We start from the raw sequence: 14482 nt of genomic DNA, 5'->3' as shown, positions 1-14482 counted from the left end.
TGGGCTATTAATACTTTTCCTTGTTACTATTAATACAGAGTCAGAGGACTGTAAAGGATCTTAGAGTTTATACGTCAGTTCCTTATGTTATGGTAGATGATTTTCATTCATCTGAACAAAAAAGTTACATCCTCTTGCAGCAACCTTGATTTTGTCCTTTATTATTGTTTTGAGTACAAAAAAAATACTAAATTCTATTCTTTGATCCTTTTTGGGGAATGAAAGTAAAATGTTTATTTTGACCAAAACAATAAAAATACTTCATTATGTTTCCAAGGAAGAAGTATTAAAAAGTTTAAGGGCTATATTCTACTTTGTTTTGGTAAAATTAGAATGTGCTTTTCCATCCTTACAACAGAAATACAAGTTGACAGATTCTGGAAAATACCATGAAGAAAATTAAGTCATCTACAATCTCATCACTCGGAGATATCCACTATTAGTATTTTGTAATTTATTCCTTCCAGTCTTTTTAAATGTACATGTTCATATGCACTTAAAAAAGTAGAGTTAGGATCATGTTATGTGACTTTTGTGCTACTGTTGGAGTTTTGTATCTCGCTCTTTTCATTTAGCAGTCTGAACATTTACTCATGTTATTAGCTGTTCCTTGTTTTTTTTTTTTTTCTTTTTTTTGAGACAGAGTCTCACTTTGTCGCCCAGGCTGGAGTGCAATGGTGCAATCTTGGCTCACTGCAACCTCTGCCTCCTGGGTTCAAGAGATTCTGCTGCCTCAGCCTCCCGAGTAGCTGGGATTATAGGCACGCGCCACCACACCTGGCTAATTTTGTATTTTTAGTAGAGACGGAGTTTTGCCATGTTGGCCAGGCTGGTCTCGAACTCCTGACTTCAGGTGATCCGCCCACCTCAGCCTCCCAAAATGCTGAGATTACAGGCGTGAGCTACCACGCCCAGCCTCTTTAATTTGTTTTTAAGTGGCTGCAGAATTTTTTGTCACTTAGATGTATATGAAAGACAGTACAATATAGTGGACTCTGGAGCCAGACTTCTTGGCTTCAAATGTTTACCACTTATTAACTATGCGATCTTGGGAAAGTTATTGTCTTGTCTTGTGCCTCAGTTTCCTCATTTATCAAAAGATGGCAAAAATAATGCCTACTTCATAGGTTTATTGTGAGGATTATATTTATTAAGCATACAGTTAGAACAGTGTTTGACAATTGTAAACTTGTATATAATATCTTTGTCATTATTGATAAAATATTATATCATTATTTAACCAGTTAACTAACCCCATTGTTAGTCTTCATGTTGTTTCCTGATATTTACTATTGTAATGAACACTGTGCTGAATGTCCATTACATAAGCTTTTGTGTATAGCTGCTGTGATTATTTTCTTAGGGTAAATAATGTTGACATGAAATTATCAGTCAAGGGGAATATACATTATTGGGGCTTTGATATATACTGTTAATTGCTTTATGGAAAGCGCTGGTCTATACTTTATCTGGTAGAGTTTGGGAGGATCGCCACAAATATTACAAGTTAGAAGTAAATCTAGATGAATTTTATCTACTCTTCATCCCCTGGATAATGCTCAGAAGTTTATCATTGTGGGAAGACTACTAGAATATTATTTCAGATAGTTTTGGGTGCGTGAACAGCTCTAGGAATTTTACAGAAACTTACAGGGACAGGTTGAGATATTTAATTTGTCTCTCACTAGTATGTTGTAAAGAATTCATTGAATCTCTAGACTAGATTATCTGCTTTCTAACATTAATAATTATTAAGATTCTAATATAAAGCTGGTTAGTATATGCATTAGTTGGAATATATGTTAGATTCTTTCAAGGAAAGACCCTTCCAAAATCATTGAAATGAAAGACAAGTTTCTATTTCTCTCATGAGAACCATTGGGAGTCTAATGGGATCTATTCCTGTCATGATGGATGGATTATGTTATCTTTCACATGTGGCTTTCTTGCCTTGTCCAAAGGGCCTGCTTTAGTCATTGACATTTTCCAGCAAACAGGAATGAGGAGGGAGTAGAAAAGATCAAGGACATCTAGCCTTTATCTTCCTGATTGAGATTTGGAAAACATGCCTTTCATTTTCTCCCACCTTTCATTGGCCATACATAATCATGTGACAACTTCTTGCCACGGGAGAGGCTGAAAAATGGCTCTAACTAGGTAGACAAAAGCCCAGCAGAAATTCAGTGAGGGGAAGATTCTGTTCAGAGGAACACAGAAAATGCTCTTGGCAGTGGCTATCTTTGGGTAGTGAGGAACTTTCTTTTTACATACTACTTTTTAATTTTCCAATGAGTAATAATTTTTAAATGAAACCATGAAACAGAACGGCAAATACCAATATAATTCCCCCATATCTTAGTATCTGGTGGGAATTTCACTGATGGCGTGCTGTTACATGCTCATCAGACTCTTACCTGGTCAGTCTTTATTTTCCTGTTTCTTCGTCAACTTTATGGATATATAATTTAGGTACAGTAAATGGCATCTGTTAAATGTATACAATCCAAGGAGTTTTAACAGATGTGTATACCCGTCAAATACCTTAATCAAGATGTGAGTGTTTCTGTCACCTTCAAAAAATTCTCTGTGCCCTGTTGCAGTCCATCTCTCTGCTGCCTCTGGTCATGGGCAACCACTAATCTGCTTTCTATCATTATGATTTCCCTCTTCTAGCAGTTGATATAAATGGAATCATATAGTATACAGCCTTTCGTATGTACTTTTCCTGTAGTGTAATGCTTTTTGAGATTCATCGTACTGCTTGCATGTGTGAGTAGTTTGTTCTTTCTTACTGCTGAGAATTCCATTGTATGAGCAGGCTGTATATTGCTTATCTGTTCACCTGGCGATGGTTGTATTGTTTCCCGTTTTTGGCTGTCGTGAATAAAATTTCTAAACTGTCTTTTTGAAAACAGTTCTACATCCCCACCACCAAGTTCCAGTAGTTCCCTTTCTTGCCAACATTTTCTTTCACTGGCCTTTAGAATTGTAGACATAATGGGTATATAATGGTAACTCGTTGTGGTTTAAATTTAAATTTCTCTTATGACTAAAGATAATAAGCATCTTTTGATGTTTTTATTGGCCACATACATATATATCTTCTTTTGTGAAGTGTGTCCAGAAATTTACTCATTTTAAAAATTGAGTTGTTGGCCTTCTTCTTCTTCTTTTTTTTTTGAGATGGAGTCTCACTCTTGTTGTCCAGGCTGGAGTGCAGTGGGGCAATCTAGGCTCACTGCAACCTCCGCCTCCTGGGTTCAAGTGATTCTCCTTCCTCAGCCTCCCAAGTAGCTGGGATTACAGGCACGTGCCACCGCGCCTAGTTATTTTTTTTTCTTTCTATTTTTAGTAGAGATGGGGTTTTGCCATGTTGGTCAGGCTGGTCTCGAACTCCTGACCTCAGGTGATCTGCCCACCTCGGCCTCCCAAAGCGCTGGGATTACAGGCATGAGCCACCACGCCCAGCCTGGGTTGTTGGTCTTCTAACTGTTGAGGTGTGAGTTCTTTTGATATTTTAAATACAACTTATTTGTCAGATACAAATTACAAATATTTTCTCCCATTTTGTGGCTTGTCTTTTTGTTTACCTAACCAATCTTAATGTCATCAATATCATTATTATAGATTATTTTACCCAAGTAAGAATAACTTGTCTTTTTGAAAACAAAAATGGATAATGAAATCACAGCAAAATATGAACTTGTACATTCACTTTTGGAAAGTTCGGCTGATTTGGGATTAGCAAGCAGGAGTGAAGTCTTTAACAATTAATTAAAGCATGTTTTCTTAACTCAGAACTAGATAATCAGATAGCCATGTCAGTAAAATATATCAGTATGTAAATCTCTCTTACAGTTGCCAAGCAATAGAGATATCTGTCTTTCCTTACCAGTTCCCCAAAACTGTCTTCTAAACCAGACTTTCTTCTTACACCTACCTTTTTCGTTATTCGTCTGATTTAAAAAGCTAGAACAGCATTGCACATACTAAGAAAAAAGACTTGTTCTAAATATTGAAACTTGAAGTTACAAGGACATAGTGACTTGATTTCCATTGTATCATGAGGATTAAAGAAGTTTTTGGAGCCTAAGATTCTTGGTCTAGGACAGGTGTTGGCAAACCACCACCTGTGGGCTAAGTTCAGCTCTATACTTACCTGTTTTTATAAATAAATAAAATTTGTATTTATGTTCTGTGTTGTCTATGCCTGCTTTCATGTTACAGCTGTAGACTTGAATTGTTGCAACAGAGGTTATCTGGCCCATGAAGCCTAAAATATGTAGTATCTGACCCTTCACAGGAAAAGTTTTTGGACTCCTTTATTTCTCCCCTAATCTAGGGAGAAACAAGTCCCTTAACCCAAGGGTCCCCAACCCCCAGGCCATGGACTGGCATGGATCTGTGGCCTGTTAGGAACCGGGCTGCACAGCAGGAGGTGAGCGGGGTGTGGGGAGCAAGCATTTCTGCCTGAGCTCCTCTTCCTGTCAGATCAGTGGCAGCATTCATTTCTCATAGGAGCGTGAACCTTATTGTAAACTGCACATGCGAGGGATTTAGGTTGCCCGCTCCTCATGAGAATCTAATGCCTGATGATCTGAGATGGAACAGTTTCATCCTGAAACCATCCTCCAATCCCATGGATCCATAGAAAAATTGTCTTCCATGAAACTAGTCCCTTGTGCCAGAAAGGTTGGGGACCGCTGCGTTAACCAGTAAGCAGCAATATAGGGAGTAATTTCTGTTTGGGTGAAAACTGAGTCAGCACTTACGATTATAAGGGAGGTACTATCCAAGAAATTAGAATGGATCTTAAAGGCCTTCTCTTTAAAAGTATAGTAGTATATTCATTGAGATTGCATTATGAACACAATGCTATCTCCGTCAGATTATTTTTTGAATAACATTTCTATTATTGAGTACTTCAGTCATATAGAATGTATGTGGTCCCCCAAATGTCTCTGAAGCACTCACTTTATACATTTACTGCCCATGCATCTCTCTTTGTTCTTATAGCCCCTCTCTGCCCTATGAGTAATACTAAAAAAAGAGAAGTCAATGTAGAAGTGCATCTGGCTTGGAGGACACAGAATGAAGGGAAGGTTGAGGAGGTCGGTGGTTAAAGAAGAAAATTATCCAAGAAATTTAAGAGACTTCTTTTGTTTTTGATACTTGGAATTAGAAAAGCCCTATAGATGATTTGTTCTAGTAACCACCTCCTTCCAAGATACATATAGGTATCTTTAGAAAAATGAGTGATGTCAAGAATACAACAGCCTGGGCGCAGTGGCTAACACCTGTAATTCCAGCATGTTGGGAGGCCAAGGCAGGAGGTATCACTTAAGCCCCGGAATTTGAGACCAGCCTGGGCAGCATAGTGAGACCCCCATCTCTACAAAAATTTTTTAAAAAGTAAGCCAGGCGTGGTGGCATGTGCCTGCAGCCCCAGCTACTCAGGAAGCTGAGGTAGGAGGATCCCTGGAACCTAGGAGTTTGAGATTGCAGTGAGCTATGATTGTGCCATTGCACTCCAGCCTGGGTGACAGAATGAGTCTCTGTCTCAAAAAAGAAAAAAGAAAAGAAAAAAAAAAAAAAAGGAATGCAATTTGAGTTTCTTAGGTGAGTCCTATTCTTAAAATTCTTATGTGCTCAACTTTGTGTTGTGAGGATTTTTACTGATAGGACAAGTTAGAGAATCCCATTAACTTCCCATGTCTTCTATCAGTATCTTGGGAATGTTTATCAGAATTTGCCTGCTGGACCGTTCATGGCTCTAGGCAAATGCTTCAGGTATCCTTGGTGTTAAGTCAGTATCCAATTTTACTCATCTTCCTGTTGCTCATCACTTATTTATTGACCTATAGTTGTTACTTTGAAATATTACTTTGAAAGAATGGTTGTGTGTAATTAACAAATTTTATGAACAATAACAGTATTCAATAAGACTGCTAAGAAATGCCAGATATCTTAACTTTTTTTTTTTTTGAGACAGGGTCTCACTCTCTTGCCCAGGCTGGAGGGCAGTGGCATGAACACAGCTCACTGCAGCCTGAACCTCCTCAGCTTAAGTGATCCTCCCACCTCAACTTCCCAAGTCATTAGGCCCATGGGCACATGCCACCACACCCAGCTAGTATGTGTGTGTGTGTGTGTGTGTGTGTGTGTGTGTGTGTGTGTGTGTGTGTGTGTGTGTTTGTAGAGATGAGGTCTCACTATGTTGCTTGGGCTTGTCTTCAACTCCTGGGCTCAAGCAGTCCTCCCACCTTACCTCCCAAAATGCTGGGATTACTGGCATGAGCTGCTGTGCCTGGCATATCAGCTTTTTGTGTATGTGTCTTTAGAGATGCAGACCCTTGGCCAGTATAATTTTTACAAGTCTGGCATATCAGCTTTTTGTGTATGTGTCTTTAGAGATGCAGACCCTTGGCCAGTATAATTTTTACAAGTCTGAAATTCCAGTTTGTAATCTTGTTTATTTTGTTAGAAATTGATTTTTTTTCTCCTTAAATCATGACAGAGGCATTCTATCAGATATAATTAATTGGTTACAGTTGAATCATGATGAGATGGCTTAGTTTATAATCCAAATTCATGTGAGAAGGACATATTTCTTTGCTCTGCTTTCTTCTCTGTTTATTAGAAAAAATTAGTATTGAAGCATTTTTCTTAATGCAGAATAATATTAAAATAGGGGTATTGTAATGGCACATTTTACTTTGGACGTAAAGTTTAAATATGATGGTTTTAATCCCAAAAGAAATAGTAAAATTGCTGTGTATGCCAAGAAAACTTGTACAAATTTAACATAATCTTTATAAACCAATAGTAATATATATTTATTTCTGGTTGGTTATTTTTTAAGCTGCCTTCAGTAGGTTACATTAGCACATTAAAATACATTTTTAGTGTAATTTTTTTCTGATGTGTTCGTCTTCGGAGTAAAATTTGGTACTTCTAAAGTACCTAGAATTGTTCTTTTGGAGTGAAGTTGGGACTACACCATGAGGCCTTATTACAATGTTAGTTTGTTCTGATAAGTGCCATGTGTATTTTTGAGAACCTAAACATGCTTCTGCTTAATAGACAAAAGTCTCTTAAGGAAAAGAAGAAAAGCACTGTTGAAGTCATGTACTTCTGTTAAAATCATAGCCTCCCTTTTAGACATATTTATGCTTCTGCTTAAATTTTTAGATTTTATTACTTATTAGTAATTTGCGTAGAATCATTCAGAGTTGTAAATTTAGGTAGTAATAGAACTACTCAATTCTTCCAACTCTCTGTCTCGAAAAGCTTTTTTTTGCATTCTTTATGTTTACTTATTTAAAATGCAACTATTTCTATATAAATTTAATATTAGATATTTATACATAAAAGAAAACATGGTAGTATAATGACATATTCTTTTACTGTTTCATTTGAAAATTACAAAGATAATATCTTTAGCTGATTTTGTTACAGATACATATTATTTTTAGTATACCAAGAACAGAACGTATATATTAATAAAAATCCTTTGGAAAGCTTACATGCTGAGAAATACTACGACAGTTTAAGTTCTACTGAATACAGAATTAACTTATTTCTAAAATACGTATAAAGTATGTTATGACAATACATTTATGCGTTCTATTCTTACTGAGTTTCACATGGAGTAACCAAGCCCTTTGCTCTTTGTTAATCTATGATTTAGTCATTTAATGTAGTTAATAATAATTCTGCATTTATGCAGTCCGTGATTTTGAGCAGATATTTCTTTTTTCTCTTAATGTAAGTTTAATTATGATAGCACCATTAATTATTGACTATCCAATAAATGAATACAGAACAGAGCATAAAAAACTACAATTAAAATTTTTTTTAATTTTAAGTGAGCCAGTATTTTTAATTTTTTTTGGTAGCAACTTCTGTAATTCACCCTACCACTTTAAAAAAGTGATACATCTAAGAAGTAGCCAAGTTGACAGCTTGTATCATTTCATTTTAGCTCATTAATCCAGTTTCTATTAGAGGTGCTAAGGATGAATGACTTATGACTTAAAGACGGGGGTGGGGGCCATCTTAAATAATTCACATCTTGAAAAAAGACAGCAAATGAACTGAGCATTTCATAGAAAACCTTTTTTTCCCCAACTTATCTCAAGAATATATTATTCTAACAAAAAAAAATGTGGCTACAGAAAACACCATAACTTTTATGATCCATAGAACATACTCAAATAATTCAAATTGTTATTTTTTTCTGGTTCTAGTCATTTTAAAGAATGAAGTAATGCTTGAGATGTTCTGTAAACCCTTAGTCATATTAGTACATTATAGAGTCCTTTTACTAACGTTTTTTCAAGCATTTCACTTAAATAAAAAATCCTTATTGCACACTCTTTGCATTGTAGGCATGGAAAAAAATCTGACTTTTAGCCTTGCCATCAAGTCAACATTGCCCTTTAAAATTCCTATTTTTGGCCAGGCGTGGTGGCTCACGCCTGTAATCCTAGCACTTTGGGAGGCCGAGGCAGGCAGATCACGAGGTCAGGAGATCAAGACCATCCTGGCTAACATGGTGAAACCCTGTCTCTACTAAAAATACAAAAAATTAGCCGGTGTGGTGGCAGGTGCCTGTAGTCCCAGCTACTTGGGAGGCTGAGGCAGGAGAATGGCGTGAACCTGGGAGGCGGAGCTTGCAGTGAGCCGAGGTTGCACCACTGTACTCCATCCTGGGTGACAGAGTGAGACTCCATCTCAAAAAAAAAGAAAAAAAAGATTCCTATTTTTAACCTCATTAATTCCAGCTAATAAAATAAAAACCTCATAAATACTCAAAAAGCACCCTGGACTAGACAAAGTTGTTGCAGAGTTGTACACCTCATTTCATTGCCCTCGTGGAAATTTATATTAATTAATTTATGCTCCCTTTTCATCACCAATATGGCTACCATAGATCCTCAAAGGGGAAGAATACATCTCAGGCAGTATGTAGAGTTTTAAAATTTCATTATCAGAAATCATTTGATATTATAAAGTTCATCTTAAGAGAATTAAAAAAATCTATATTCATATGCAACATTTGCAATCAATATGATTTTTAAAGCTTTTGTCAGTTTCATAGTGATACTTGGTTATAGCAATTGCTGTTTCTAAATGTTTCGTAGTGCTCTTGTGGTAGAAACATACAAGTAATGTTCATTAAATAATATAATTTAATTATCACCAGCAATACTAGCTCTTTCAATTCACTGACCTTTCTTAGATGCACTTGGACACTTTTCTTCTTAGAAACACAGCTCAGAATGCAGTCACACGATTTTGTGGGCTTGTAGTTTGAGCTATTTCAAACTTAAGAAGCTTTGCAAATGGCTACTCACCCCCTGCAAGTAGTTGTCAGGTGATTTTTAAACGTTAAATTCATTCATATGATCACCTGAATAGAGAATGTGCTGTGGGAAAAAGAAAAAAGAGATTGATATTGCAAAGCTGACTTAAGTCCCTTCCTTTTAATACCTGATTTTGTATGTCGATGTTTTAGCCTACTGTCCAACATTCCTTTTCAACTCACATCATGCTGAATTATATGCAGATTATTGTTTTAAAAATATTTTTTTATAAAGGTTATGGTATGTTTTCTTAGGATGTAAAAACTTACGAAATTTAGTATATCGTGAAGGGAAAATTCTGAGTATTCTAATCGCTTTTTAAAATAATCATTTATTTGCTAGGTAAGTTCTCTTCTACGCTGTATGAGACTGGTGGCTGTGATATGTCACTTGTGAATTTTGAACCAGCAGCAAGAAGAGCATCCAATATCTGGTATGTGTGAAGTCATATTAGGAGTGTATGTACTTTCATATGTTTGCCATGTTTAATGTTTTTAAGCCTAGAACTATAAAAGTTAATTTTTTTGTTTTTTATAATTGTTTAGTGTTGCTGACAAATAAAAATTATAAATATTTATGACATACAACCTGATGTTCTGAAATACTGTATACATTGGCTAAATTGAGCTAAAATTAACATGTATTACCTCACATACTTATAATCTTGTTTGTGTGAGTACACTTAAATCTGCTCTCTTAGTGATTTTCAAGTATACAGTACATTGTTAACTGTAGTCACCAGGTCAGATATAAAAGTTATTTTGAAAACATCTTTATATTTACTCTAATAATTTGTCATAGTGCATTTGTTTCTAAAAACTTAAGGTAGATTTTTTTTTTGCTATGGAAAAAAGAAAGTATTATTTTTAAAACAAAAGCTATTCTGTGTTTTAAAAACTAAATCAAGATATCCCAAAGATCTTATAGGGGCACAGTGTTTTCCCACAGTGTCAAATTTAATTGTAAATTTCATGTTCTCTATATATTGTATAATGTATAAAAGCTAATCAGGACTTACTCTTCTTATAAGTTCTTACATAACTAAGTTCAAGCCTGTCAGTTCTCTTTCTTTATGTAATTTTAAAATTTTAATTCCTTTTAAGTGTTTGGTCAGGTACCTTTTTAAATAATCAACTTTCATTTTGTTTAAAATTTCTTTTACTGGCTTTAAGGAAGAATTTCTTAAAATATGTCTCATATGTTACCTTTAGTTTCTTCCCACCCCCCCCCCCCCCCCCGAAGGAATTTGTAAGGTAATGAAGTCAGGAGAAGAGCAAATAAATTAGAAATCTTGATCATATAACACAATTATAGTTTTAGAAGGTGTTAAAATGTTTGTTTTCTAAAATTTTGATCTTATTGCTTATCTATTCAAATTGCACTTTGAAACCTGTTCTTGATTAATTAGCTTTCTTTCCCCTCAAGAGTTATTGATTCTTATTTTAGGACTTCTGTTTAATAATAGATCACATCTATTTAAATGTTAGACATCTGTGGGCTGTTTACTTATTTTTTTGTTTTGAGGGACCATTTGAAGCACTAAAATATTGCAGTCATTTAGCTTCACATGCTAAAAAAGTAGAACATATAGATAACTATGCTCTTTAAGCTCTTTTGGTCTAGTTTCAGAATTCACCCTCTCAAAAAATTATTAAATTGGACTGTTACCCTGATTCTGTAACAACGGAAACAGTAGGAGGATGGAGGGATAGAAATGCTGTTACTATGTTTAATGTAGTTCAAGAGAACAATTCCTTACACCATAAATGTGGTAAAGCCTCAAGTTTTGAAATCCAAACATAACTGAACTGTGGAAACTGAATTATGTTGTAGGTTATTACATTATACTTAAATTTATTGTGTCTTTACTGGCTTCTGGCAATATGTTTATTGCTTTCTTTGGATTATCTCATTTAAACACTTTCACAAGAACCTTGTGATACAGATAGATACTATTGTCATATGTTACTGAAGAGGAAACGGAAGTATGAAGAGGGTAGGTAACTTGTCCAAGATCTCATTCAGTTGAAGAGATTTGAATGTAGTCACTGACCCAGAGGCTATGCTCTTATCATGACTCTAGGAAAATGCTATTTTGCATTTTGAAGTTAACATGGAAAAGTGAAGATATGTGAATCTCATGTGATTGTTAAAGGATATATTTTTCTTTCTGTTTGACAAACTGTTTGTTCCCTAAAGTCTTTTTTATTTTATTTTAGTGACACAGATTCTCATGTATCCAGTTCTACCTCAGTTCGATTTTATCCACATGATGTGGTAGGTTTTTCTTTATTTTTACAACATGATAAATTTTCAGATTAAATCTGAAATATATATTTTTATAGAGAGCTATAAAAGCCATAAAATTGATGAAGTTACCAAAAAATGTTTTGAAAATATGGCAAAATCACTTTGCTGTCCTCCAGTTGCTCTCTTTTTCTAAGTCCTTTGATAAGAAACCAAAGTACAAGGTTAAGAAGCCTTGGGATAGAGTATTTTAAAAAGTATTTTGGAAAGTATTTGTCAGTGCTTAGAGATAGAAATGACTGTGTTATATATTGGAAGTAAATTTTCTCAACTATACCCAGATACGTGTTTGAAAAGTAAAAACCGTCCCTACTTTTTGTCTATAGTGTATTCCAGGAAACTCCATAGGAAAGCAAACATGGGAAGATGATTGTTTTATTGTTTTCTACTTTTAAATGGTATGGGAACCTTGAGATAGCAAAATGCTGCCTAGTGCTGTGCCAGATACAGTCAACTTTTGATGCTTTCTGAGGAAAAGAAAACTGGTAAACTGATGAATGGATGAGTTGAAGTTAAAAGAAATGTAGTGTAGTAATTTGTATAGCCTCAGGTGAGCAGCTTGCCAAAACAAACAAAAAAACAGAGGGATTTGGAAATATAGTTAACAACAATGATGAGAGACTATGAGAAGAAATGAGAGTTGCTGCCATTGGATCCAATGCAGTGGAGCTCAGATTTAACACTGATAATGAGGTTCAAAGCTTAAGGTGAAAAGACTATAAATTGTGACAGGGAGAAGAGAAGCCACTAAGGATTCACAGTAAGTGGTTTTAATAGATTCACTAGCTATATGGTTATAAAATCTTAAGATTTTTTCTTAAGCATTCCCTGAGAAAAATCTTAAGATTTTAAACACTTTCTAGTCAATTATTTACAAAAGATTTATTGATTAATTTTGTTTTAGTTCACTTTTTATTGTCACCTTCTATAGTTTCTGGTAGTGATAACATATTCATAAAGAGTAGGCTGGGCGCAGTGGCTCACGCCTGTAATCCCAGCACTTTGAGAGGCCGAGGCAGGTGGATCACAAGGTCAGGAGTTCAAGACCAGCCTGGCCGAGATGGTAAAACCCTGTCTCTACAAAAAATAGAAAAAATATTAGCCGGGCATAGTGGCAGGTACCTGTAATCCCAGCAGCTCGGGAGGCTGAGGCAGAGAATTGTGTGAACCAGGGAGGCAGAGGTTGCAGTGAGCCGAGATCGCGCCACTATACTCCAGCCTGGGTGACAGATGAGACTCCATGTCAAAAAAAAAAAGTGTATTAGAGAAGAAAATTAAGGGGCTTAGATAACTGATAAGCTAACTGAGTAACTCTTGAATTATGAAGATATTTTATTTTGAATAAACAAATAAATATTGAAGATATTTTAAGCCTTTCAATGCTGACTTTCTTTTAGCTCTCTCTCCCACAGATTCGGTTGAATAGACTATTGACCATTGATACAGATTTGTTGGAGCAACAGGACATTGATCTAAGCCCTGACTTGGCAGCTACGTACGGCCCAACAGAAGAAGCTGCCCAAAAGGTTAAACACTATTATCGCTTTTGGATTCTACCCCAGCTGTGGATCGGCATTAACTTTGACAGACTCACACTTTTGGCCCTGTTTGATAGGTGAGATTATAGTGTGATATTAATGATATATGCAGATTTTATTTTTAAGGTGAAGTGTCCAGGTTTTTAGGTTATCATGTTGGGAGATGTTTTCTGATTTTGTCCTCTTGAGATAAAAGTTAAGGTAATAGGGCTTCTAAACATTGACTGTCTTAAATCCATTAAAAATGTTTTGGTTGCAATTTCAATATCTTTATACAAAGAAATTATTTTTGTTAATCAGTTAGACTCAAACAACTGCTACTCAAAAGCCAAAGAATATGAGGTGTTGATGGTCTTAAGGTTATAGGTAATATGATGCAAAGTTCTATATAACAGTTATAAGAGGAAACTTCTGTTTCCGGGTTTCTTAACACTGCTACCTTAATGGCAAACACATGAGTCTACTGTATTACAAACTTGGTGACCAACAGCTGCTTCCAGTCAACATAGAGTAACAGGATTGAATTTATCATCCCATGTGAAACAACCAAAAATAGACAAAGTACATGAAACAGTGGTTTTCAAGACATTGGAGATGAGGAAAAAAGGACAGTGATTCTTGAGAGATGACAACAAATAACATGAGCTCTACAGTTGCCCCAGCTTAATGCTTTGAGAGAGTTTCTAGGCTGCAAGATAGGGAGAACTGAAGCAGAGTCCAGCCAACTTCCTGAGTTAAGGAGATAGAACTGAAAGTCCAGGGAGACTATGGCAGTTAGAGCCCATAGGACAGACTGTCAGAGAGGAGAGAGCTGCTTAGAGAGAGAACCTTAGAGATCTGCATTGAGTTGCCTCGACTGTTTGGCAGAGTATGGATAAGTTCCTGTATGTGAGGAAACTGTTTGAGGCCAGGGAAAGAACCACGTGAAAAGGAACAGGGGAACAGTTACTGGCAATCACACAGCACTAGGAATAGTGTATGTCCCTACTAGCCAGATTGGAGACGTTTAGGGTTCATATTTTATGGTGCCTTATGTAGAATAATCAGGAAGATCTTTAAAAGTGGGGAATAATTAGCCCTAGCAGGAGCACTACTTCACACCCACCTGACAAGTCATAAAATCAAGACCTGAAGGGATCAAACAGTTTCCAAGTAACATAAAATCTAAGAAGATTTATGGAAATCCGGAAATACCCAGCTCCCAACAAGTTAAGATTCACAATGTCTAGGAGTCAGTCAAAGATGACCAGCTGTACAAAGAAATGAGAA

General features: G+C 35.8%; 1 protein-coding gene across 9 annotated transcripts in view; it reads left to right on the top strand.

Annotated features, from left to right (window-relative positions):
* The window catches only part of PCNX1 (pecanex 1), a 211224-nt gene that overhangs the window by 87615 nt on the left and 109127 nt on the right, over window positions 1-14482 (top strand). For 5 of the 9 annotated variants that reach the window (XM_050797302.1, XM_050797309.1, XM_050797303.1 and 2 more), the window contains 3 exons: window positions 9711-9801; window positions 11588-11645; window positions 13073-13290. In XM_050797302.1, coding sequence (XP_050653259.1) covers window positions 9711-9801; window positions 11588-11645; window positions 13073-13290 — 367 coding nt within the window. The remainder of the gene's footprint in view (window positions 1-9710; window positions 9802-11587; window positions 11646-13072; window positions 13291-14482) is intronic. The other 4 variants (XM_050797310.1, XM_050797305.1, XM_050797308.1 and 1 more) reach the window with 3 other exon arrangements.

Source organism: Macaca thibetana, chromosome 7 (assembly GCF_024542745.1).
Source record: "Macaca thibetana thibetana isolate TM-01 chromosome 7, ASM2454274v1, whole genome shotgun sequence".
NCBI lineage: Eukaryota > Metazoa > Chordata > Mammalia > Primates > Cercopithecidae > Macaca > Macaca thibetana.
The sequence above is the reverse complement of the archived record's forward strand: the minus strand, read 5'-3'. Positions and strand labels throughout refer to the sequence as shown.